Genomic DNA, 24,059 nt, shown 5'->3' on the forward strand with positions numbered 1-24,059 from the left:
CACAATTACTTTGCCCTTTATTGAATCACTGAACAGTAAAGCAAGCTAACTGATATGACAGGTAGTATTTCTGAAAAGTACTTCTCTTTGAAGCTGTCAGTGAAACTGAAATGATCTCAAAGAGCCAGTATCTGCAGCATGTTTATCTGGAGTGCTGGGCCTGTAAACTGCTTTACAGGTCAGGTTGGGCTGGCAAAGAAGTACATAAAACTTGTACTTATGCTGATATACTGTCTTCTATACTTAGAATATATCTCAATTCTGTATAGCATATCTCAATTCTAGTATATCTCAATTGTGATAGGCCAAGCTCTTCTGCTTTTTCCTTGAAGGTTAGCTCTTACATTAAAGAGTTGCTTCTACTAAATTAATTGGAATTATATCTACTAAAAGGGTAGATAGCTCTTCCTTTCAAGATGTGCTTGTGCCCTTCTGAAAGCAGAGATGAAAGTTAACCCCATAAATGTGCAGGGGCATGTTGGTGACCATGGGCAAAATTGTAGTGTCTGCTTAGTACTAATGTAACTGTACTTTGCTCCAATTACAGGACCCCATTACATGTGTCAATTGTGGTCAGGAATGAACCTGTATTCAGTCAGCTTCTCCAGTGCAAGCAGTAAGTCTCACTTAAATGTAAAATACACTGAAGTTACCTTGTACAGTGAAGATACGCAAACTGGTTTAACAACCACTTCTGTGCCTTTTTGCCATACAGTAAGGCTAACAATAAGCTTGGGATGCGAAAGTGGGAAAGGCTTTATATAATAGGATGCCAGATGCCAAGTAAGTTTGTGCCCTACTGTAAAGAGGAAGCAAACTGCATCTCTGTTTCAAAGAGGGATTGGTGAAATAATTTAGCAATGACTTCATTTGTAGTGGCTTTAAAAGGAGTGATATGACTCCTAAATGTGTGAATATGTTCTTGAGTTTAATTTGGGTTCTGCTTAAAATTAATACAGGTGTATTATCTTAGGGTGATGAAGCAGAATAGTTCATTTTACTCAGTTTCTTTGTAGTTGGGTTTGCAGTTCTTGCACGCAGTTTACCCAAACTTGAGAGGATTTGCAGGAGCCCAAATGTACCATGGCCATGCTTCTCCTAGGAGCAATGAGCTTAAATTTGGTAGTTACTGTAAGGTGTCTAGCTTGTTTCAGGGTTGTCACAAACTGTCTGAAGTAACTGGAGCTACAGTAGGCTTCTTGGCAAGCAAAGGTTGTCACTGAGGTATTAGATAAGCTAGTACAGCTGTTCAGACACTTGAAACTTAAGCTGCATTGAGGAACCACTTTTTAAGGTATAAATTGGGGAACATTAACTCTTATTTTTAGACTAGACTTGGAGCTGAAGGATCATGAAGGAAGCACAGCTCTGTGGCTTGCAGTTCAGTATATCACTGTATCGTCTGATCAGGCTGTAAACCCTTTTGAGGATGCCCCTGTTGTAAATGGAACCTCATTTGATGAGAACAGTTTTGCAGCAAGGTTGATCCAGCAAGGCAGCAATACAGACGCTCCAGACACAGTAACAGGTAAAACAGAGGTTTGTATTTCTGTGTAGGTGGAAGGCTTGTAAGTTAATTGCATAATGCTAACTGCACTCTGAGGAGCTGAGTGAGGTTTCAGCAGTGCTTGCTGCATAACAAATGGTAGGTGGTAGTAGCTTTACCCAGAGCTGGAACACACACTCTGAAGCTGAGCTTGACATGCAGGAAGTGACAGAAAATCTGGACTCCTTGCCAGATCCTAATATCCTCTTTACAGTTTCAGAAGATGTAATTGCTGAATGTAGTGCTTGTGACAGTCTAGCATTGCAAGGGGACTATTGGTAGGATTTTCCTTCTTGGCTTTGAATTTGATGTTCTGTGGTAGTAGGGAAGGTGTTAGTAAACTTGTTAGCATCGAAGTGTGATTGGAATAGCGCTCCAAACAGTGTTCCTGTTTTCCTTTAGGAAACTGCTTGCTTCAGAGGGCAGCTGGTGCTGGAAACGAGGCAGCTTCTCTCTTCCTCGCAACTCATGGAGCAAAAGTCAACCACCAAAACAAACGGGTAAAAGCAGAAACTAATAGATTAGTCTGAGGTTCCTGATTTCCCTTCAGAACTAAGCAGAGATCTCTTACTGCTAACTAGCTTAAAGCAAGTTGGAATGCTTGCTGAGCCTTTTGCATGTTTTCAGATATTTACTAGTGATCAGACAACTGTTGCATTCTCCTGGCATTGTTCTTGCAGCATCTCCAGTTGTTAATTGCTTTTAACAGTGCTTGTTTGTAATGAAGTCCTATATATAGGCTAAGGCTGTGTTGTTTGAAAGTCCTAAGGTGCTTTAGCTGCCAGGATTTAAGCTCTTCACACCAGTTCTTGGGGGCATAGTAATTTAAAATCTACTTCTCTCCATGTCTCAAGCTGTTAACCTAGTTGAAAATAACAAACCCTGTTTATTAAAGGGAGAAACACCACTGCATACAGCCTGTAGGCATGGCCTAGCAAACCTGACAGCAGAACTTCTGCAACAAGGAGCCAATCCAAACATTCAGACAGCAGAAGCAGTGGTTGGTCAGAAGGATGCCTCTTCTCCAACAGCAGAGAATGTTTATCTGCAAACTCCCCTTCACATGGCTATTGCTTACAATCACCCAGATGTGGTGTCTGTCATCCTGGAACAAAAAGGTAGGGTTTTTTTCTGGTTCAGACTGTAGTGGATCAGTTGTCAGGATGGCATCTAAACTGTGTTTTGACAAACTCCTAATAAAGAATGTCTTCCTTTAAACATTAAGTAGAGCAATTAATAAGACTACCTGAACATAGTCTTGAACTCAAATCATCTGCTTCTTAAGACTAGAAAATTGACTTGTCCATGAATCTTTCTAAATTCTCCTGTGTTTGGTTCAGGTAAGTGCTGGAATCAGAAACAGATAATGGTGTATTTCTGTGGCAAGACTTCTGCCTCCCTCAACTCTTTCAGGAAGAGGATTTTGCACAGAATAATGCTAGTATTATAGTAGAGTGGAGACTGGAGTATTGAAACACTAGCAGATGTCATTTTATTAAATACAACTAGTTCAGCTTCTCGTTTCTAGCAGCAGGAAGGGAGTTTGACAACTGAAGCAAGGCCTACTTTGTCTCGTACTGTAAGTGGGATTAAGAAGGGAGTAGATGAACTGGGAAAAGCTTCATCCCAGGGAGCTGAGGAGGGATGCCGCCACCATCTTGCAGTGCAGCTTCCACTATTCATTCTGAGAGCTTTGTATATGGCATTTTACATGGTAATGAAGGTAGAAAAGGGGGCAGGTTAAGCCTCTTAATAGAAATGTGAATGTTTTTTAGTAGTAGCATTAGGATTAGGCAGTAGTGGCAACAATATCTGAATCCTACCACATTTGGGAAGCGGAAGGTATCTTGCTTGGATCCTTCAAGCTGATTGCTAAAGGGACAGCCTACTTCAAAATGTGACCTTGCTATTCCTGCAGCTTGCAGTATGCAACTGCAGGTCAAGAGCAAGAATGATCTAATTCCTTTATGCTTTGGTTTTGGTTGTTTGGTTTTTTTCTTTTTTTTTTTTTTTTTTTGTAGCTAATGCTCTTCATGCTACCAACAACTTGCAAATTATTCCTGACTTTAGTTTAAAGGACTCGAGAGACCAGACTGTGCTGGGATTGGCTCTTTGGACAGGTATGTGCCTTGAAACCAAGATGATACTGAAGCTATAATGTGTTCCACTGGAGCTCCCTGGTAGTTTTTGTATCGCATCACTGTTACTGCTTGTTCATGGTTAACTGTTCTAGATGCTGGTTAATATAGTAATGCTGACTTCATAAAGGGAAGGTGAGCTGCTTGTAGTTTTTAAGGGGAATGGAACTTGAAATACTGAATCAGAAGATGCTTTCTTGTCTGGAATGTGGCAGGGAATGGTTTGAGGAAAACTAGGTGCCTACTTGCTGCAAGCAAAAACATTTCAATAGTATCAGGATGTTGTCAAAAGATGTGGTCATTACTGAATCAATTTAAGCCTGGTCCTACTGGGTTGGAAACAGCAGCGTATGGGAGATGACTTCTCATACTTTGGACTTAAGAGACGAGGCAGAATGCTTAGTGATGTTGCTCCGTATGGGAATTCTAGATGTCATCCATGTGTAACGAACATCTTCACTGTCCAGGCTTTTCATTTGCCTTTCCAGTGAAAGGAGACAAGAATATAGCTTTCTCTCTACCATTCCCCTTACCTGCTTCTGAGATAAAGGAGGAAGAACTAAGCTAAACATCTCATACAGTAATATTCAAGGGAGTAGCTTATGAAGTTGGTACGCTTGTTGGACAGAAGTCTGAAGTGGTAGCAAGGACTAGGGTAGGTACTGTTAAGGAGAACTCTACTACAACTAGGTTGGCAGAACTAATGGAAAACTCTGCTGTATACCAGACCATATCTTGTGTCTTCAGGCAAGACAAAAAGTACTCAGTAGTCAGTAAATCTATAAATGAACATTCAAGTTAGGTAGCTTCATGAATTGGTTTGGCTTATGGTTTCATTGTATCTCCTGCTCTATTACTGGAAACTGAAAGACTGAAGCTTTAGTAATCTTCAGTGTCTCTATGGAACTAAGGGTAAAATGCTAACAAGCTGTAACTCTTTAGGCATGCACACAATAGCAGCCCAGCTGCTTGGATCTGGGGCATCCATTAATGACACGATGTCAGATGGACAGACTCTACTACATATGGCAATACAGAGACAAGACAGCAAGAGCGCGCTCTTTCTGCTGGAACATCAGGCAGATATAAATGTCAGGTAAGATCTTAACTGGCTATGTGTTTAGGAGCTGGTAGTGATGACTGTCTTTATATAATGGCTTGAAGTTGTTTTACAGTCATGATTTGGTTATGCATTTGGTGAGGTTTTTTTTTAGGACAGTAGTCATGGCTGAGGGATTACACATGTGAAATGGGAGCTATATGCATGTATAGCTCCGTAGCTCAGTACCTCATATTCAGGCTGCAGAGGGAGGTGTCACTTAACTCTAGGTAGAACAGAATCCTCTGTTACAGACCTCTGAGTCCTAGAGAGATGGTACTGAACTTTAGCCTCATTTGTTTGCTGGCTTGTTGGAACTGCACGTTTTCTACCATCTAAACTGTTATCAGATGTAGCTCTAGCAGCAAGATTCCAGTAGAACTTGCCTCCTGAGTATCAACTAGACAAGGTATTAGACTTAACAAAACAGTTATCTGCTTACGTGACTGATAGGCTGTCTTTCACATTTGGCAAGCTATGCTGTAATGGGTATCATGGGCACAAACTGCCTAATAATGCCGTTCTAACTGCAGCTTTTTAACAGTTGTTACTTGACTGTTGCTTGGGTGTTACTACAATGCTATGGTTTGCTTCTGGGGCAGTGGGCTTGCTCTGAAGGAACTCTGATCAAATAATGGCAGCAATTCAGGAAATGACTGTCTGACATGCTTCTCAAACTTTAGAATCACTTGTTACTAAAGGGAGAGAGGGAAGGTAAAGCTACATAGGTGTGATGAAAAGCTAGCATGGTGCGTTTGGTTGGCTGTAGAGTTATGGTCTTAACACAGTAAAAATACACACGAGGGGATAATTCTTGGCTTTGCCAATAAACTACTGTAATATGAGGCCTTACTGTGTAATGGAGTAGTAACACACTTCAGACTGTTCTTATTGCAGAACACAGGATGGAGAGACTGCCTTGCAGCTAGCTATAAAAAACCAGCTCCCTCTTGTGGTTGATGCTATTTGTACCCGGGGAGCAGACATGTCTGTGCCAGATGAGAAAGGAAATCCTCCTTTATGGCTTGCCTTAGAGAATAATCTGGAAGATATTGCATCAACTCTGGTAAGATTGTCAGTTGGCTTAATTTAGCCTCACTTTTGTGCATCTTGCTAGCAACAATGGGCAAATCAGTAAAACCAAACTCAGTGCATGGAAAGAACAGAGTAGTAGTTCTATATCACTATCTAACTTCAAGGAGTTTTTCTTCACCAAAAGTTCCTTTTGCTTATGAAATTTTTTATAAACACTAGTCTGCACAGCCAAATATTTTGCAGCCACTGTAATAAAAGTAATGTAATTAAATAAAATTAATAATACTAAATTTATAATAATAGTAATATAATTAAATTATCTGAATTCCCAATCCTGGAAGGAGTAAGGATCTACTAAAAACATTAGTCTGTACCATAGCAGATGTGTAATCATCAGCTTCCAGAATAATATTGAACACTCATATATGCTTTAGAGGATGTGCTGGCTTCTATTGCATCTTAAAGTTCCATCAATAAGGCCTTTAAAGGCTTATGCTTTTAAGACTATTTACTTTCAGGCATAGGTGATCCAGCAGGAGATCTAAGATGCAAGTAGACATCCTTATGTCTCCTTCATTAGGAAGGTACTTGAGAGCTTTGTCTCTGATATCCAGTTGTCTGCTAGAGACAGCTATTTAAAGGCTGTGCTAATGACTTGAGAAATACTTCTTGTAACTACTTGACCATTTGTGCTGGTATTGGATAAGAATCCTTGTGGAGTCAACACTGAATCTACTCATTTATAAACCTTGTAAATAGTTTGTAAAGGAGTGGAGCAAGTCTTAGTGAAGTGCCACATTGCTTGAGTAAGTAGTTCTATAGTAGAATACAAATACTAGAAATTCAGTACCTGAAAAAACTGTCTCCATTTAGCTGAATGAATAGGAAAGCAATTAAATGGGCCTTATCTGTCATAAGAATAGATAAGGCATCTCAGATTCTGCCTTTGAGGGGTAATGTTTCAGAAACATTGGTCAAAGACTTCATAAAGTAATAGGATCCTGCTGGAGACATTAAATACCCTTCACTGCCTCATTGTGCTTCTCCTTCCAGGTTAGGCATGGCTGTGATTCAACCTGTTGGGGGTCAGGACCAAGTGGCTGCTTACAGACTCTTCTTCATAGAGCTATTGATGAAAACAGTGAACAGATAGCATGCTTTCTTATCCGCAGGTCAGCCCCCTTCTAAAATACAAACCTTCTAATGTGCGTGTGTGTATTTCCCTGGAATAAATTAACTGATTGCTATTTTGAGCCAGTAACAGGTATGTGCTTCATTAGACTTTTGGTGGGTGGATGGCATTTACGGAAATATGACTAACCTTAGATGCACTCTGTTGTCTATATTACCATCATGTTCTTGATGACAAGAGTCAGACTAAAACCAGGAACTTGTGCTTTTGTAGAATGTGTCAGCAGTTGCTGGATCAGATCTTGTAAACTTTTTCTGACCCTTTTTGGGAACAGTTTAAATCTGGTTTGAATGTAATAAATTGACTGCATCGTGTTTGTTTTAGTGGTTGTGATGTGAATAGTCCCAGAAAGCCGGGCCCTAATGGAGAAGGAGAAGAGGAAGCTCATGATGGACAGACACCCTTACACTTGGCAGCCTGCTGGGGACTAGAAGAGGTGATCCAGTGCCTTTTGGAGTTTGGTGCCAATGTCAATGCTCAGGTATATAGAGAAATTGTGCACAATTCCTTCTGAATTTTGTTCTTCACCTCTAATATAGCAAAACCAAACTTTCCTCTCAGCTGTGTATTTTCCTGTCCCTTTTTACCAGATCTAGTGTTTATCTGCCCATATAGTGGGTTAATTCAAGAAGCTATACTGAAGGAAGACAATGATACAGAAAACATCTTGCAGTATGAGCTTTCTGATATAGTGATTGAAATGAACTCCTCTGTCCCAAGTGTGAATTAAAGGGAGAAGCAGGGCTGTATTTTGCTGCAGTTAATAATTAGAGCAGCTACAGTGTAAAACCACAGAATACTCTACTTTGTTAGTATGTTTGGGAAGTGTCTGCTGTTACTGAGGTGATACATAATGAGCTGTGCTTCATCTTTGATTACACAGTAATCCTTAAACAAAAGCTTGAGAAATAGCAACAGAATAAATGAATGCAGAACACTTGCAGATCCTGATGCTATTGAAAATGACATCAAAATGAATGACAGAACACACAGTCGCAAAGCAGCCATGGCTGTAAACTGCTGCTTGAGACAGACAAGGGACTCAACACCTTATTTGAATTTGCTAACTTAAGTGTGAATGCTTATCTCTGTCCCCAAAACGTCTGCCTACATGGGACATGGTACTCTGAGCTACTCAGATGGCTGTATAACACAGGCTTGAGGTCAACCAATTTGAGAAATGGATAACAATTTGCCTTGCTTATACTGTGGATTTGAGCTCCCACTGCAACTGTTTGGTATCCTATCCCAAAGCAAAACCAATCAGTTCCCTAAATCTGAAGTTGAGGAAAGGACTTGTGTATTACTCAATCTCCATATAACAAACTTCTTGGTTTCCTTCTAGGATGCAGAAGGAAGAACTCCAATCCATGTTGCCATTAGCAACCAGCACAATGTTATCATTCAGCTTATGATTTCACATCCAGATATTAAGCTAAATGTCCGTGACAGGCAAGGAATGACCCCCTTTGCTTGTGCTATGACATATAAAAACAACAAAGCAGCTGAAGCAATTTTGAAGAGGGAGCCAGGAGCTGCTGAACAGGTAAGCTGGGAGCTTTCAAAGCATGCTAGTGGGATTACTGCACTATTTTGTGGTAACAAGAGTTCCACAAGCAAATTCTGCTTTATCCTTTTGTGGCTTCACATGGAATGACATTTGCCAGATGCTAGTTTTCTGTAGCAGGATTTATTAGGGAACTGTAGGGGTGTATGTGCTGTGTGTGAGCAAGAACATCAAGTGATAGTGTCTCATCAGACCTTACCTCCTCAGTACTAAATTGAGGAACAGGCATATGTGTGTTTAAGGAGAAAGTTCTAACCCTACTCTTGTGCTCAACTAGTTCAAAAATGATCTACTACCTAGCTCTCCTAAAGCTGTTCAAAACAGAAGCCCTGACCTAAAATAGTTCAATATAGATCTCATGCTGAACTATAAACAGTCCAACTGTATCTTCAGGCTTCTGGTGTGACGCTTCAGGCAGCTGTTCAGGAGTTTCTTCCTATCCTGTTTAAGTTTAATTACTAGTAAAGTATTTGAGCGCTTAGTGAGCTCTTGTAATATATCTAAAACGTGGCTACAGGTACAGCCAGTTCCAAATATGCTTTAACATCAGCTTCAAGGCAGAAAGGAACAACAACATGCACTTGGTGTTAAAGTAAAAAATTAATACACTGCATCAGTGTGGCAGGATTGCATGTTGCTTCCTTCTCCAGTGTTCACTGCCAGATTGACTCAAGTTTGCTTCATGTAACTGAGTTTTACCATTAACTGCTGCTCAGTACTTAACTCCAGCAGCTGTTAACTTTCTGTTGTAATACTCTCCAGTGTGTGGTCAGGAAATGACAGGGTTATAAAGTAGGAATAAGGTAGTCTGAAGCAGACTAAAGTGGGCAGGTTTAGCTGATAATTTAATATCACATCTATCAAGTCTCTAATGTTATCAAGGAGTGGAAGGAACAAGACTACAGCTCACCTCAAGAGAGTAAGTTATCTTAGTGAAAATAGGTCCTACGACATAATGATTTACTGTTCTACAGTAGAATGGTTTTCATTTCATGTGCCCTTTCTGCCACAGGTTGATAACAAAGGTCGGAATTTCCTACATGTAGCTGTTCAGAACTCAGACATTGAGAGTGTGCTGTTCCTCATAAGTGTACAGGCTAATGTAAACTCTCGGGTCCAGGATGCCTCCAAACTAACACCTCTCCACCTGGCTGTACAAGCTGGCTCAGAGATCATTGTGCGTAATCTGGTATGTATCAGAGTCACTTTTCCTCAACTTAAAAATGCACCTTCTGCCTTAATGTAGGCTGGAGAAGTCAGCTGAAGGTGACACCACTCTTCCTGAAACACAACTGACTTGCATAACGTTCCCTCAGCATGTGCTGTTAGCTGAGCTGCATCAGTAGCCTTCATATGAGCATGTTTGACTTGCAGCAATCACTAGGTAGCATGGCTCACTTCAAAGGAGGAGCCCTTACCTTGTGCTTTTTGCAGATTCAAACATGAACTCAAGCTGCAGCAGCTGAGTAACGATAGCATTTATGCATGCTGGAGGCCTAGAAGTATCTCTGTACAGTGGAGTTGTGTGTGCTTCGTTCACAGAAATAAACTGTTGGCTAATAGCCCAGAAAACATCTTTGAACATATTCCTTCTTGCATCTCGACAGCTGCTTGCAGGTGCCCAGGTGAATGAACTGACTAAGCACCGGCAGACTGCTCTTCACTTAGCAGCCCAGCAGGATTTGCCCACAATTTGTTCAGTCCTTCTGGAGAATGGAGTAGACTTTGCAGCTGTAGATGAAAATGGAAATAATGGTAAACTCTTTAAAGTTCTACAAGTAGTTGTAAACAGTTCAGTAGGTCTGTTCATGATGTCTCCTAGTGGTAGAGATTGCCCACTGAATGGGCTCACCTGTCAAAGGTGAAAAGGGATGAAAGTCCAAGAAATCAAAGCCGGTGGAAGAAGTTTTGGAGAGGGAAGGTGGGGGAAGTGGAAGGAGAGTGCTTTATTTTATCAGACTGTGATTACTGCTGACATGACCTACTTCAGATTCTTGAAACTTCTCTTTTCAGCTCTTCATCTGGCAGTGATGCATGGCCGGCTAAACAATATCCGTGTCCTGCTCACAGAGTGCAATGTAGATGCAGAAGCCTTTAATATCAGGTAATCAGTAGAGTCTTAACAGACTAAAAGGATTACAGTCTGGTTTAAAATATGTGCTGGTATGACTAGATAAAAAAAACCCAAGTATTTGGCTTGGATTACAGCATTTCTATGCTGATGTTACAGTGAAGTGTGCAGAGTGTGCTGTGTATAAATTGTGAGGAAATGATGTATACCAAGAAAAGGAAGCTAAAGCAGGCGGTTGTGTATGATGCACTAAGCTACTTAAGTGTAGCCATGTTTAAATCTGAACCAAACTTGAAGACAAAGAGAGTGGATAAGTAATTGTAGTAGTAAACAGAACTTAAGGATAACCAACTCTTTTCCCCAGAGGCCAGTCACCGATGCATATTTTGGGACAATATGGGAAAGATAATGCAGCAGCCATTTGTGACCTTTTCTTGGAATGCATGCCAGAATACCCTCTGGACAAACCTGATGCTGAAGGAAACACAGGTGGGTGAGATTCAGTGGCTGTTGAACTTGAAAGTCACTCAAGTTTTATTCATGGTATGTCACTTTTAAAGCTGGAATGATTTGCAGTAATATGTTAAATACAGTAAGATACAAACACCGAGTGTAACACAAGACCTAATGCTCTATTAGCAGGGAAGTGTCTGGCTTTTATTTTTCAGTGCTCCTGTTGGCTTACATGAAGGGAAATGCCAACTTGTGTCGTGCAATAGTGAGAGCTGGGGCTCGTCTTGGAGTTAATAATAATCAAGGAGTCAATATCTTCAACTACCAAGTTGCTACAAAACAGCTTCTCTTCAGATTGCTGGGTAAGTACTACTTGCTGCAGTTGGAAAGTGCTTTCAGCTTCTGCTTCTGAGATACTTTAGAGGAGGAAGGAACTCAGAATATTTGTCTTAGATGACAGTAATTCCAGAGGGGGTGAACTTCTGAATATTCTGCTACTTTAAATGGGGGGGTAGAAATAGTAATTTTTCTCATGATCAGCTGAAGTTGCACAACACAGACCTGTCAAATACTACTTTTTTCTGAAGGGATAGACATGGAGACTCTTGGCTGGTGTCATAGCTAATGTAGCCCAAAAACCTAGATTCTGCTTTTGAACTTGTGCTGTATAGTTGTGGGTAATGCAGTGTTGAAAGCAACTATACATTGTCTAACAACCAAGACTGCAGCTACTACAGGAGGGAGTAGTTAAATGAATTACACTGGATCCAACCAAAAACTGGAAGAAGCCTCCTTAACAATACAGTGTACTCGAGGTGTCTGAGCCCCTTTACATTTACATTTTTGCCTCTGACAGATATGCTGACAAAAGAACCTCCCTGGTGTGATGGCTCCAACTGCTACGAATGCACTGCCAAATTTGGAGTCACAACAAGAAAGCATCACTGGTAATGTGACACATCTTGCTGTGCTTACAAGGAAACAGATTCCTCTTCCAAATGCAGCTAGGCTGGTTCCTTCTGGTGGTTTAGGAAACCTTCATGTTAATGTAGGTGTATCACCAGTAATCCAGCTGAAACATTCCATCCTCTCCTAGATGAGTTACTTGTAATCTGACTAAAATAGTACCTTATTTGTTGGAAATATGAAATTGAGAGAGGACCCCGTTAGTTCTAAACTTCTCCTCGGAGAGGAGTTCAGGTGTGTCAGGATCCAGACTTAGTCCCAGACTTGGTCAACAGTTTATGTCTAAAGGATTATATACGCACAACCAGTCCTTTATATCCCTTAGTGAGGATTTCCAAGTTTCAGCAAGTATCTAATGCAGTAAGGCTTCTCTTAAGGCTGAGAGTGTCTGTGCTCAAGAAGCAAGCCTGGCACACAGCCTGCTGCTGTGCGGGAGAGCTCCATGAGCCCTGGGCAGTCTATGGAGTAGGGTGACTGGCTTAGTTATATTTGCATAACCAGCTGTATTTCAGTTGATGCATGCTCAACTAGCCCTCAGCTGCTGAGCAACGTTTATAGCCCTTAGTTACTGTTACCTGTCTTCCCCAGAGGCCAGCTTAAGCTATTGCTTAGGCAGAAAAGAGGGATTGGGGCACTGTTACAGTAGTGGGGCTGACTTGATCTGAGAGATGAGAGGCCTGGGCACCTACTGCCAGTTTAGGATAGGGGTGCTGTGTGTAATGTGAGAGTGATTGAAGATGCCAACATGAGTTGCTCTTGTGCAGACACAAGTTGCGTTTTCTTAACCAGTCTGATCTTCTATAAGCTGTGCTGAGTTAGACAGATGTTAAGCTTAGATTTTTCTTTCTGGCCAATGTCCAGAGAAACTACACATGCATCAGTTGAAGTAGTACTAGGTGAGTGACTAGTACAGAAGCAGTATGGGGTTTTAGCATTAGTATTTAATTATTAAGTAAGAGATATCAAAAGATGTAAGAAAAATATAGCATTTCAATTGCTACTGTACCTTTCTAGTGATACTGTCATTGCTAAAGAATATCAAACAGTAAAACCCTGGTGTTCCCTGTGAGTAAATTTAGTTTTCTCCACTCCTCTATCAACAGCCGACACTGTGGACGCCTGCTCTGCCATAAGTGCTCAACAAAGGAGATTCCTATCATAAAATTTGATCTGAACAAGCCAGTTCGAGTTTGCAACATCTGCTTTGATGTCCTCACTCTGGGAGGAGTCTCCTAGTATGCTGTGGAAGTAAAGGGATTCCCAGTCAGTGCTCCTGACAGCAGCTCTGCTTACAAGCCCTCTGGATAGGGAAGAGGAGGCCTATACATGTCTTCTGCACTAGACTGAATTAATTAAGGACCCTGATATGATATATTCTGGTATAAATGACTTTGTATGACTGTAAATGTATTGGGCTGTGATAGACTTCACTAGGAATTTGAGTGGAACGTTAAAATTAAGTGACAAAAGAAGTTAGACCCTCTTCTAGTTGCAGTGGGGTATGGAAGCTCACATTGCTAGGCTGATGTTTGAATTGGCGCAAAACAGGTCTGTCCTTGACATTGTGCTTTGCACTGAGCAACTCTACTAAGTCCTGTGGCTTTTGGGCTGCTTAGTAGAGGTTGGCATGAAGTTTCAGGGTAACCAGGTATCTTTCTTTGCTTTGTCTTAAAGATAAATGTTTCCTTTCTCTAGAGAAGACTTCCTGTGAAGCTAGACTGAGCTGTTGCAACTGCTGTTCATTTCAAGAAACTCTTCAAAAATGGGGTAGTTCCAAGTATAGCTCAAGAATTGTGGCCTTACAACAGAAAGCTTTACAACATCTGATGCAAAGCAGTCAGAATTGCAGATCCACAGCTTGATACCTCCTCAGTAAATGTCTCATTAGCTTTAGCATGTTCAAGAGAAGTGCAGCATTGTTTTAGCCAGTGAATCCTCTTGCTCATACCTGCCAGAACTGTCCACGTCTTTGTTGCACTTTCATATTTACGTTGCTAGTCCTTCCAGTTCATGAAACTTGTATAAATGCACGTAAGTGTGCTGCAAGGCCTAACTAAGCATACGCTAAATGGAGAAACACTAAAACTGGTTCAGTAGTGGAACTCTCAGTACAGCAATAAATGCTGAAGTGCATTAAGAATCCCAGGAGGGAAAGTAGCACTTTCCTTTGGCTTGGAGACCCTGGTTAACTGCTGCAGGAGCCTCAGTAACGCTACCCGTGTAGAATGTGCTGCACCTCTAGACACTAAATATGGGCCCATTTTTAGTAGGGTTGCTGGTGAGTGGTGGTGTATTTGGAGGCTTCCTATTAGCCTCTGGCCTTGGAGGAAGGATGCTGAAGTGGTGGCGCAGTGCCAGGGATTTGGATTAAGCTGCAGTATTTTAATCTAGGCTCATTGTGCTCTCTTAAACATGCTGAATCTGTAAAAATCCAACACCACAATACCTAGGAAACAGGAAAGTACTTTGCTGATAGACAGGGTTGTGATTTGGTGGGCAAAGGCTTCAGTCAGAAAAACGTGTACTTAAACAAAACTACATGCCATCTTAAGGCTGTTTTTATCCCAGTTTAGACTCAACTCACCATTCCTCATCTCTACTCCATGAACTGTGCATTTATTTGATGACTGTTATCTCCTCCAGTGTACGATATGGACAAGTTGGTGACACACTATTTGGAATAGTGACTTATCAGTCTTAAGGAGTAAGATGGGATGATAAACCCGACTGCTGCTTTCATGGAAGATTTGCTTGAGGTTTTTCTTCAGACTTGTACAAGCAAAGGGTAGAGGAGGGTGTAATTGCTGACATTTGCACGATGAATTTCACATCAAGTCTCACTTGATCTGCACTTTGATCATCCAATATGCATATATTATAACTGGAATCTCATTCTTGTAACACTAGAGAAGAATAATGGATGATAATAGAAATTTGCATCTCTGTTTTATGTCTGCTGCTGTCATGTTGCAACAGAATGCCTTGGGTGACACAACTGGTCTCTAACACTGTTACTGATACAAGTGGTGCATCTCTGGAGTTATACCCTAGGGGCATGAGGTGGAAAATAATGGTGTCTGAAGCACTGAACTGCAGGCTACAGTTTGGTTTTATAAGTGATGATGGAAAGACACTGAATTTCTAGTCTCTTGCTTTCTTATGTTTCAGAGTATCACTGGTTGCAAGTCTCTAGATGGAGAGAAAGTGCATTTGGTGAGTCTTGACTGTACTGTATCCTGTGATCATGTGCTAACTTCCTCCTTGGTTGGGAGCTGCTGTGATGTGGAGCGCTAAGTGTGTGCTCACAGTACTGAAAGATAGAGGTAGAGCCCAAGGACTTCATCTTCATTGGAAAACCACACAACATGCAATGCCTGAACCATTTAAACGTCACATTTTCCATGACTCCCTGGTGGAAGGAGCAGGGGAACAGGGAGCTCAGTTGTAACAGAATATAACCCTTTAAATTATGAAAAGTATACATGTTGTGAAAATTCAGCTGAACTGAATGGCAGGTTTGAGGCTGGCTAGTTGTTCTTTTTGAAGTAGACTATTAATTGTAACTGCGTGAAACTCTAGGAGAGATCTGGGAAACAACATCTGATGCTCCTTGTGTGCTGTTTGCAGCCAACACTACAAGTTTTCTTACTGAAATCTGAAAGAGAGAGTTAGTCATGAACTAACACACAGCCTGAAGTGTTCATTGAGTTTCAAGGAACTAAATTCAGCAAATTTGATCATGTTAAAGTGCCTTTGAGATGGTCTCCTTCCAGCCAACTTTAAATAGCTTTCTGCCAGTTAAAGGGAAAAAGCTCACACCTCGAACCAAAACCCAAGTTTGTTCTGTTCTAGTTCAGCTGAAGAGGCTGAGCCCAGCACACAACTGGTGCGGCTCAGGCCTTCATGTGCTCTGCCTAGTATTAGTCTGCACTCTGACCCTTGATGTTTTAGGGGAGTTTTGCTGCCAGTGCTCTGCTACAGGGTACAAATGTGAACAGAGGCACTTGGTAATGCAGTAGCGGTCAACACATTTCTAACTCTGTAAAGAACTGCCCTTCCTTTTTGTAGCATAGTACAGTTGTGACCAAACCCCCCTCCCTTCACCCCTGCTGGTTTTAAGTGGTATTAACTTAGGACTCAAGTCTGCCAAGTGTTAAACAAGAGGGTGAATGGAAAACAAACTTGTGTCTCAGGAAGTGATGCTGTCAGACCAGGCTGTGGGCACTGCAGCAGAGCTGCACGGGAAGTCTGTGGTGGTTCATACTGTAGCTTTTTGTTCTGAGCCCGGATTCCTTTGGATTGCAGTCATCCAGCACTCTTACACAAGCGCAAAACCTGGTCTGGCTTCAAGTGTAGTGTATCTGAAAAAGGTGTAATCACTGTTTCACACCACTAAGTGGAGTGAGAATGTTGGTGTGGAAGGTACTAACACAGCAGAGCAAGCTGCTGGCTAAAAGCTGACAGATGCCTTAATGACTCTCTGTCATTGGCTTGTACAACCTCCTTGCATAGTGCTTCTAAATTAACCTGTAACAATATGGGATGTTGAGGCTGGATTTTTTTGTAGGTCCAATATTAATAGGCAAGTCCTCTTTCTCCTGTAACCAGCAGCGTTGGTACTGCAGCAAACTCGTCTCTAGAAAAATCAAAGCTTGTACAAGTGACAGATAACTCTGACCATTCTAATACCCTCTGTGAAATAGAAAAGGGAGTCTTAGAACAATGGCGTTTTTATCTGCAATGTTTGTCTGGAGTCATTGTAAAAATGTATTTTTCCAATACGCATTACTTTGTTGTGTAATGATTCTACTTGTAATAAAAATGCATAACTAGATCATGCATCGTGAGGTAGCAAACCTTGTTCAGAAGGTCTCTCCTGTAAAGACAGCTGCCCCTCTGTGAGCTGTCCTCTACAAGGCACAAGGAAAACTAGGGCTGTGACACAACAGCACATCACAACTTGCATTCCTTGTTTTGAGGTTATTCTAGGTACTCATTTGAATGTTGGGGAACTGCTACAACTGTTCTGGTTTATACCACCTAGTCGTCTCCAATGCCTTATACTAGACTTACCTGTAATCATTCCTATGAAACAATCCTGACTTCCTACAGGCCAGAGCTGGTCCATAGAGTAAATCACTTCTCAGCTCAGATCCACTTCAGTGGATGAGTAACATAGTCTTGGTGTGTTCAGCTGCACACTGGTGGGCAGCTTGGCCTCCTGGAAGAGATGTAACTGCTGCAGCTTTACTTCAGGATAAGGAAAGCTTCAGTGCAATAGCGGAACCCGCCAAACCATCTTGGTGAGATTGTGATGCATTAGTCTTTTATTAATAAAACTTATTAAAGTATGGGTGAATGGTGAGCTTTATTAGAGCACTGCCTCTGTGCACTTGACCGCTGTGTAACTGTCACTATTCTTTCCCACCCTTTTCTACCCTAGGAGCATGGAGTTGAGCTTTTGGAACACTTCATGTCCCTGAGGGAGTCTCCATGTTTGCTTTAATAGATGATTTATCCCTACTGCAAGCTGAACTCCCCCTCTAGTGTTACCGAACACTATCATGGAATAAGCTGTGAACTGGTTTTCAACCAACTGAAGTTAAAGCAGCACCATCCTGTCTTCCTCCTGCAGCAGCATGTTTGGTTTTGGTGTGGCTCTTAAGATAAGAACAATCCCCACAGCATTCCAGCACTATTTGCATAGTGCTCAGGCATCCCAGCTGTATGGTCCCATCCACAGCTGTAGCCTGATTATAAATATCACTGGCAAGAAGTGTTGCTGCAGGACCTGCTGTTGCTGCCAGGAAGGGATTACTCCAAAGCAATGCTGCCAGGCCTCCTGTGAGCTCACCCAGTTATGAACCAATTACTCAGCTCTTCAGAGGTGGCAGTAGCTCAAAACTTAAGTTTATAAATGTCTTCTAGCTCTTTATTCATAGGTGGCAGTTGCCTGAAGGAAAAGAACTGAACACAGCTCAGCACACGTGTGTGCCACTGCTGGACTCTGTAATCTGTGTCTCTCAAGGCTGCAGCTACATCAGAAACTGATTATAACAGTAGATTCTTTGAAAACCAGCAACTGCTTCCCTGCACCTGGGGATTTACAGTGCCTAAGCCCTCTGCAGGTGCTCCCTTGTCCCTTTCAGCCCCACACAGCAATGGTAATAACTTGCCCTGCTCTTTTGGGAGTCACTTATATCACTGAATTTTGACACCTGTGATAAAATCTGCACAGATTTTATGGAGCTGGGCTCTGTGAGGATACACCCAGCCTCGGGCTGTAGTCCAAAGGGCATATACCAGGTGGGAGGAGGTGCCATGAAAGCAGGAGGCAGATTGCAGCAGGATCATCATGCTGCCACATTGCTTTTATTATCAGCTACCAAGCGGTACCAGCTCCTCATCCGAGTAGCCTGAAAGTAGTGAATCATAGGAACAGGAAAGTGAGGTTAATATTAAACAAGGATCCTCGTAGGTGGCTCCCAATATCTTCTTTGCACGGTATCTAATACAAACACTAAATGAGGGAATACAGTTGTGACCTTCACCTTCTGTACTCCAAGATTTTGATAAAGCTTGTGTGTAACCAAGCTGTACAAGTTCCCAGGTACTACCTACGTTAATTATAGGAGGCATTCAGGCTTCTCCCTGCTACCTTTAAACTTTGGAGTAAATCAGTTGACTGGGAAGGAGTATCAGCACTACAATGCAGCAGGCAGAGTTCAAATGACTGGTGGACTGTGTGTAAACTGGGATCAGAGATGCTGCAGCAGTTCCTGTGCTCACAACCTTGCTGCCTTAAAACACAATACGTTGCACAAAATCATCTCCTGACTGCACAAGAAATCAGTTGCTAAGTATAATTCAGGCTTTGCATCTTACAGTTTGTTGCCAGATGTAAAAATACCATCAGAATGAAGCACTAAGAAAGTATCCCATTACTGATTTTTTAGCCACTAATTCGGCTGAAGTGTTTCCTCCTCCTCTCAACTCCATCGCCACACGTTAAAGAGTCACAACGTGAGGTTGCTATTGCCCCTTCATGCAGATGGAGAGGAACGCAGCTGGAGCTGCCCATACAAAGCTCGTTTCGCTGCGGGGCTCTTAACAGCGGCCTCGACTCCAGCCCTGGGAGTCACTCCTTCAGGACGCACTGCTCTGCCAGCTGAGGGCAGCCGCTGTATTCCTGCAAGTGAGGGTTATCCAGGTCGCCTCTGTCGCGGTGCTCGGTGGAGTCCGGCTGCCCCCACGGGGGACCAGTTGTCCTCACACACACGCAGCGGCTGCCCTTGGACCCCGGGTGGAACAGCTTCCGAGGGACTCCGGCCCAATCTCTGCTCACTCCCCCACTGAGAATGGAAAAGTAAATCACAATTCCAGCCCGTGGAAATCACAGAATCCCAAACTGGTTTGAGTGAAAAGGCCTTAAAGCTCCTCCAGCTCCAACCCCTGCCACAGGCAGGGACCCCTTCCACTGGAGCAGCTTGCTCCAAGCCCCTGTGTCCAACCTGGCCTTGAGCACTGCCAGGGATGGGGCAGCCACAGCTTCTCTGGGCACCCTGGGCCAGCGCCTCAGCACCCTCACAGGGAGGAACTTGTGCCTAAGAGCTCATCTCAGTCTCCCCTCTGGCAGGTTAAAGCCGTTCCCCCTAGTCCTGCCCCTAAAGGCCCTTGTAAAATGCTTCCAAGTGAATCGAGAATCAGTAGATAAAAGCCTAGGATAATCTGGGAGAGTTAGAACTAAAGACATGCCTACTGAGGCAGACTCTCAACATCTCACAGCTTTCTGGTTCATTTTAGCGGCTGTGCTTCAGAAACCCATGGCCTGAACTTAGTTTCACAGTGCTGGTACATGCTCTCACCCTTCTGGGAGCAACCAACTGCTGCCTGCGTTTCTATTGCTGGAAGAGGAATCACAGCCTTACATAGCACAGCGTGTCTAATAGCAAAAATGCCTTTTTTGGTGTAGCTAATTGCTCACAGATCACCACACGCCGCCTTCTGTGCCTTGACTAAACACAAAGATTCCAAGAACTAGGCCAGAAAGAAAAAAACCCAAGTCTCAAGGACTTCCACAACTACTTCAGTGTCCTTATTAGCCAAATCCTGCCTGATCCCCTAACTACTGCCCCTTTTACGCCTGTAAACCTTTACACAAGTGACTGCCACACAACATGGAGCCCCAAGGCTGCACCAAGCTCATTCACAGCAGATCTCCCAGTGCTACTGGTGCACTGAAATGAAGCCGAAGCATTTTGCAGTGTGGTCTGTGGAATGATTTTGTCTTCAGCCAGAACAGTCCCTAAACTGAGAGAGGTATACAACTAAACAGGCCAAGCAGGAAATGACTATTCAAAGCTCAAGCTCAGTTTTATACGGTAGTAAGTGAAAACCGTTGTGGCAGTGCCCTGTGAGACACACTGTGAAACTGCCTCAAAAGCAGGAGCTAATCCTTGCATTCCTTGTCCGAATGCAGCAGATGGGAGTAGTGGGATTTCTGTCCTGTTTTCCTGAGAACAGGAGGACTGCGTGCGCATGCGGCAACTTCTGAAACCTGATTTTGATTCCAGGGTGACAGCAGAGCTTTTGCCTCAGAAATAAAATTCCTAAGTTACTGATTGGGATGAGACATCATTCGCCTTTTACCTACAAAGTGAGAGGAGTTCCCCTCCACTGCCTCATGCTGGAGAAACCCAACCTGCAGCTCCGTGCAGCCCCAGACTGGGTGGAGGCTGACAGCAGTTGTTGGACTGGCTGACAAAACGCAGGGACTCCAATTCACACAGCAGAGAACTGCACCACTGCTCCTCGGCAGTGGACTCTGCCCTGTCAGAAAGCACAGCCTGGGGGTGTTGGCTGACAGCCGCCTGAACAGAAACCCGCTTGTGCCCAGGTGGCCAACAGCAGCCTGGCCTGCACCAGCACCAGTGCGGCAGCAGGGCCAGGGCAGTGACTGTCCCCTTGCACTGGGCACTGGTGAGGCTGCACCTCGAATCCTGTGTTCAGCTCTGGGCCCCTCACTGCAAGAGAGACATTGAGGTGCTGGAGTGGGGCCAGAGAAGGGCAGCGGAGCTGGTGCAGGGCCTGGAGCACAGTGTGATGGGGAAGGGCTGAGGGACCTGGGGGGTTCAGTGTGGAGAAGAGAAGGCTCAGGGGGGACCTGATCGCTCCCTACAAGTGCCTGACAGGAGGATGGAGCCAGGAGGGGCTGGGCTCTGCTCCTAAGGAACAAGGGATGGGACAAGAGGAACCGGCCTCAAGCTGCACCAGGGCAGGTTTAGATGGAGCTGAGGAACAATTCCTTCACAGGGAGGGTTGTCAAGCATTGGAACAGGCTGCCCAGGGAAGTGGTGAAGTCAGATGTGTGTCACCTGGGGACATGGTTTAGTGGTGGCCTCAGCAGTGCCAGGTTAAGGCCTGTAATTGATAATCATAAAGGTCTTTTCCAGCCTGAGTGATTCTATACATGCAGACAGAGCAAGGGACCATGCCAGGCATATTCCAGCCATACCAGCACTCAGCACACTAGGACCAACCTATGCCCTTCTGTAAAGAAGTCAGCAGACCGCACCTATAGCCTACATAGCGAGTCAGGACATCCTTCCTATGCCACTGCTACTAGGCGAGGCAATGACAGAGCTCAGGGCATCCAAAGAAAGGTCGGAAACGCTCTGTTCCAGAGGGCCCAAGCATGGCAGCAGGAGGGCGAGATTTTACCTCTGTTTGGAGCACCAGAACCTGCTGCCCGTAGCAGGGCTCCATTCTGAGTTGCAGGGTGGAAACTGCTGCTTCCTCTGCTCGCTTTCTGCTTGGAACTTCAGAGCTTCCTCAATGGCAGCCTCAGCCTGCCTTAAAGCTTCTGTCGGTGCCCCGTATTCGTCATAGAACCTGCCCACCAGCTTCCCTGGCAGAGGAAAGCAATGAAGACCACAGTGTTTCCAGGCAAAGAAAACGAACAGGGTTTAAATTTGTTTTTTAAAGACAAAAAAAAGGAGGCTCTTGGCCACAGCCCAGCATTAAAACCAAACTGAGCTTTACATCCCTTCCATCCTTGGAGGTGGACATGTCCACCAAGGCTGCGTTCGCAGCCTCCCATCCCCATCCTGCAGGCAGGCTTCCCTTGCTGTGGCCACCCCGACTGAACCACTTACCCACGGGCTCGTAGCGCTCGCTGTAGAAGGCCAGCCAGCTCTGGATGGCCAGCAGCTGGCCCGGTGACAGCGCTGAGACATCATCCACCAGCCCTGCCGCGGTGAAGTCGCCGGTGGCGAATGCTCTGGTGGCATCTCTCCCTGTGGGGCAGGCAGCGGGACACGGGCAGGCGGTGAACCCCAGCCCCCCCAACCCGCTGACAGGCCCAAACCCTGGTCCCAGAGGCCTCCCCTGCCTCATCAGAGGTACCTGCGAGGCCGCTGTAGGCACCTCCGGGGCCATAGTGTCTGCGGCCGCGCTCCACGTCGAAGACACGGCCCAACACGGCGAGGTAGAGGCCGGGCTCGCCCGGCGTCCCGCGGTACCGGGCCAGCTCGGCGCTGCTCAGCAGGCGGCCGCGGGGCCGCGGCAGCCAGGCGCGGGGATCGAACCCGCGGCCCAGCAGGCAGGCGGCTCCCAGGCACAGCAGCGCCGCTACCGCCGCCGCCGCGCCCCGCCGCATGGGGCCGCGCCACGACCGCGCCCGGCCCTTTCACGACACTTTCCTCGCCGCACAGCAGTGTGGCCGGCTCGCGTCAGGTGTGCGCGCGTCGGGTGGACACTGTCCCTCTCGCGGCTCCGCTTTACGGCGAGTGTCGCGCGGTGCGACTGCATCATGCCTTTCCGGGGCGGGGCTTTGCGGCGCCGGGTGTCGCTTGGCGGCAGTGTGGCGCGGCCGCCGCCGGCCGGAGCTGACAGGTGCGGCGGGCCGGGAAGCTGCTGACTAAGCCGGGCCGGGCGGAGCCGCAGGAAGGCGGAGGATAAGTGGCTCTGCCGAGCGCCGAGTCGCAACGTCGGTGCTTCCGAGGGGCTCATGGGGACGGCGGCGAGCCACAGCAGCGAGGACGAGGAGGAGGGGGGCGCCGAGGAAGGCATGGAGGGGGCGGCCGCCGTTCCTCAGCCCGGCGCTCCCTTCCCGCCCGGCACCGCCGCCAGCCCGGCGCCGCCGCTGCCTCCGGCTGAGATGCTGCTGGACCAGGCCCGGTTGCGGGAGGCCACGGCGCGGCTGCGGGAAGCTGCGCTGCCTGAGTCGCTGGTGTCGCGGCACCACAGCACTCTGGTGCGCTGGCTGGAGGAGCGCCTCAGCCGCGGCGACGAGGCCGTCAGCCTGGAGCAGTTCTGTGAGGTGCTGGAGAGCGTCTCCCGCCTGGCCGCCGGCTCCCGCGGCGAGAGCGAGGAGGTGAGGTGACGGCCGGCCGGGGCTAGGCCCTGCTTGGGCTGGCGGGAGAGCTCCGGCCGGAGCCTGGGTGAAGCGGGGAGCGGAGGGAGGCGGTGGGAGCCCTGAGGGTGCTGCCGGAGGTGGGTCTCACCGAGCCAGGGGTGCCCAGGCACGACCATGGGGACTCGGGTCACCCCTTCAGGTAACCGGGGCAAGGCCAGACCAGAGGGTTCTGCTGCGAGACCAAACAGGCGGCTGCTGGTACCGATAGGCAGGCTGTCAGCTTGCAGATAGCTTTTTAATTAACTAATGAATTATGCCTGGTTTTGGAGATTACACTCAGCAACTGCTTCTGAATAAAATGGTATTTTGCTACAACCTGCTGCTGTTTTTGCCGGCAGCAATAGCAGCTGTGGGTAGCACAGGTAGGAAATTCAGCACAAGTAATTCCTTCGAGATGGTATCAGCAAATCAGAGTTTACCAACTTAATTATGTTGTTGCTGTTCAAAACCAGCAGTGAAATTGTCAAATATCTCATTGGTATCCTATTGCTTACTGTAAACTAAGAGGTTTGGAAAACTTGTTAGAAAGTGGTGTAACAGAGTTCCCCCTGTACAGAGGGAAGGTCTCGAGGTAAA

The 24,059-nt window shown here is 45.2% G+C and overlaps 3 protein-coding genes across 5 annotated transcripts in view; 2 read left to right on the forward strand and 1 right to left on the reverse strand.

Moving 5' to 3' along the window:
• Positions 1–17,153, forward strand: part of ANKFY1 (ankyrin repeat and FYVE domain containing 1) — a 32,335-nt gene extending 15,182 nt beyond the window's left edge. Inside the window, exons 9-26 of one of the 3 annotated variants that reach the window (XR_013958083.1) lie at positions 548–616; positions 1,329–1,528; positions 1,949–2,046; positions 2,442–2,664; positions 3,568–3,666; positions 4,627–4,780; positions 5,681–5,849; positions 6,872–6,990; positions 7,335–7,491; positions 8,356–8,556; positions 9,590–9,766; positions 10,185–10,332; positions 10,591–10,681; positions 11,013–11,137; positions 11,317–11,463; positions 11,958–12,048; positions 13,171–13,446; positions 15,236–17,153. Coding sequence is in view for 2 of the 3 variants with exons in the window: in XM_080630197.1 (XP_080486323.1) it covers positions 548–616; positions 1,329–1,528; positions 1,949–2,046; positions 2,442–2,664; positions 3,568–3,666; positions 4,627–4,780; positions 5,681–5,849; positions 6,872–6,990; positions 7,335–7,491; positions 8,356–8,556; positions 9,590–9,766; positions 10,185–10,332; positions 10,591–10,681; positions 11,013–11,137; positions 11,317–11,463; positions 11,958–12,048; positions 13,171–13,303 (2,401 nt within the window). In the remaining variant the exon portion in view is untranslated. Of the gene's footprint in view, positions 1–547; positions 617–1,328; positions 1,529–1,948; positions 2,047–2,441; positions 2,665–3,567; positions 3,667–4,626; positions 4,781–5,680; positions 5,850–6,871; positions 6,991–7,334; positions 7,492–8,355; positions 8,557–9,589; positions 9,767–10,184; positions 10,333–10,590; positions 10,682–11,012; positions 11,138–11,316; positions 11,464–11,957; positions 12,049–13,170 lie in introns of all 3 variants that reach the window. The other 2 variants (XM_080630197.1, XM_080630198.1) reach the window with 2 other exon arrangements.
• A 1,102-nt stretch (positions 17,154–18,255) lies between these two features.
• CYB5D2 (cytochrome b5 domain containing 2) lies at positions 18,256–22,834 on the reverse strand. Its single transcript, XM_080630199.1, has 4 exons — positions 22,472–22,834; positions 22,222–22,362; positions 21,788–21,974; positions 18,256–19,419 (listed from the first exon to the last, which is right to left on the reverse strand). Exons 1-4 carry the CDS (start codon positions 22,722–22,724, stop codon positions 19,206–19,208), a joined length of 795 nt encoding a protein of 264 aa, XP_080486325.1. The 5' UTR covers positions 22,725–22,834; the 3' UTR covers positions 18,256–19,205.
• An 83-nt stretch (positions 22,835–22,917) lies between these two features.
• Positions 22,918–24,059, forward strand: part of ZZEF1 (zinc finger ZZ-type and EF-hand domain containing 1) — a 59,072-nt gene continuing 57,930 nt past the window's right edge. The window contains exon 1 of the mRNA XM_080630327.1: positions 22,918–23,441. Within this exon, the coding sequence (XP_080486453.1) occupies positions 23,076–23,441 (366 nt within the window). The 5' untranslated portion in view covers positions 22,918–23,075. The remainder of the gene's footprint in view (positions 23,442–24,059) is intronic.

This window comes from Psittacula echo (genome assembly GCF_963264785.1).
Source record: "Psittacula echo genome assembly, chromosome: 15".
Lineage (NCBI taxonomy): Eukaryota > Metazoa > Chordata > Aves > Psittaciformes > Psittacidae > Psittacula > Psittacula echo.

Excerpts from the sequence above, each read along its gene's own strand:
- CYB5D2 (XM_080630199.1), bottom strand. The coding sequence starts at position 22,724 with ATGCGGCGGGGCGCGGCGGCGGCGGTAGCGGCGCTGCTGTGCCTGGGA. Across the intron at positions 22,363-22,471 it reads TGCCTACAGCGGCCTCGCAG|GGAGAGATGCCACCAGAGCA; the intron begins GTACCTCTGATG and ends CCTGCCCCACAG. Across the intron at positions 21,975-22,221 it reads CGAGCGCTACGAGCCCGTGG|GGAAGCTGGTGGGCAGGTTC; the intron begins GTAAGTGGTTCA and ends TTCCTCTGCCAG.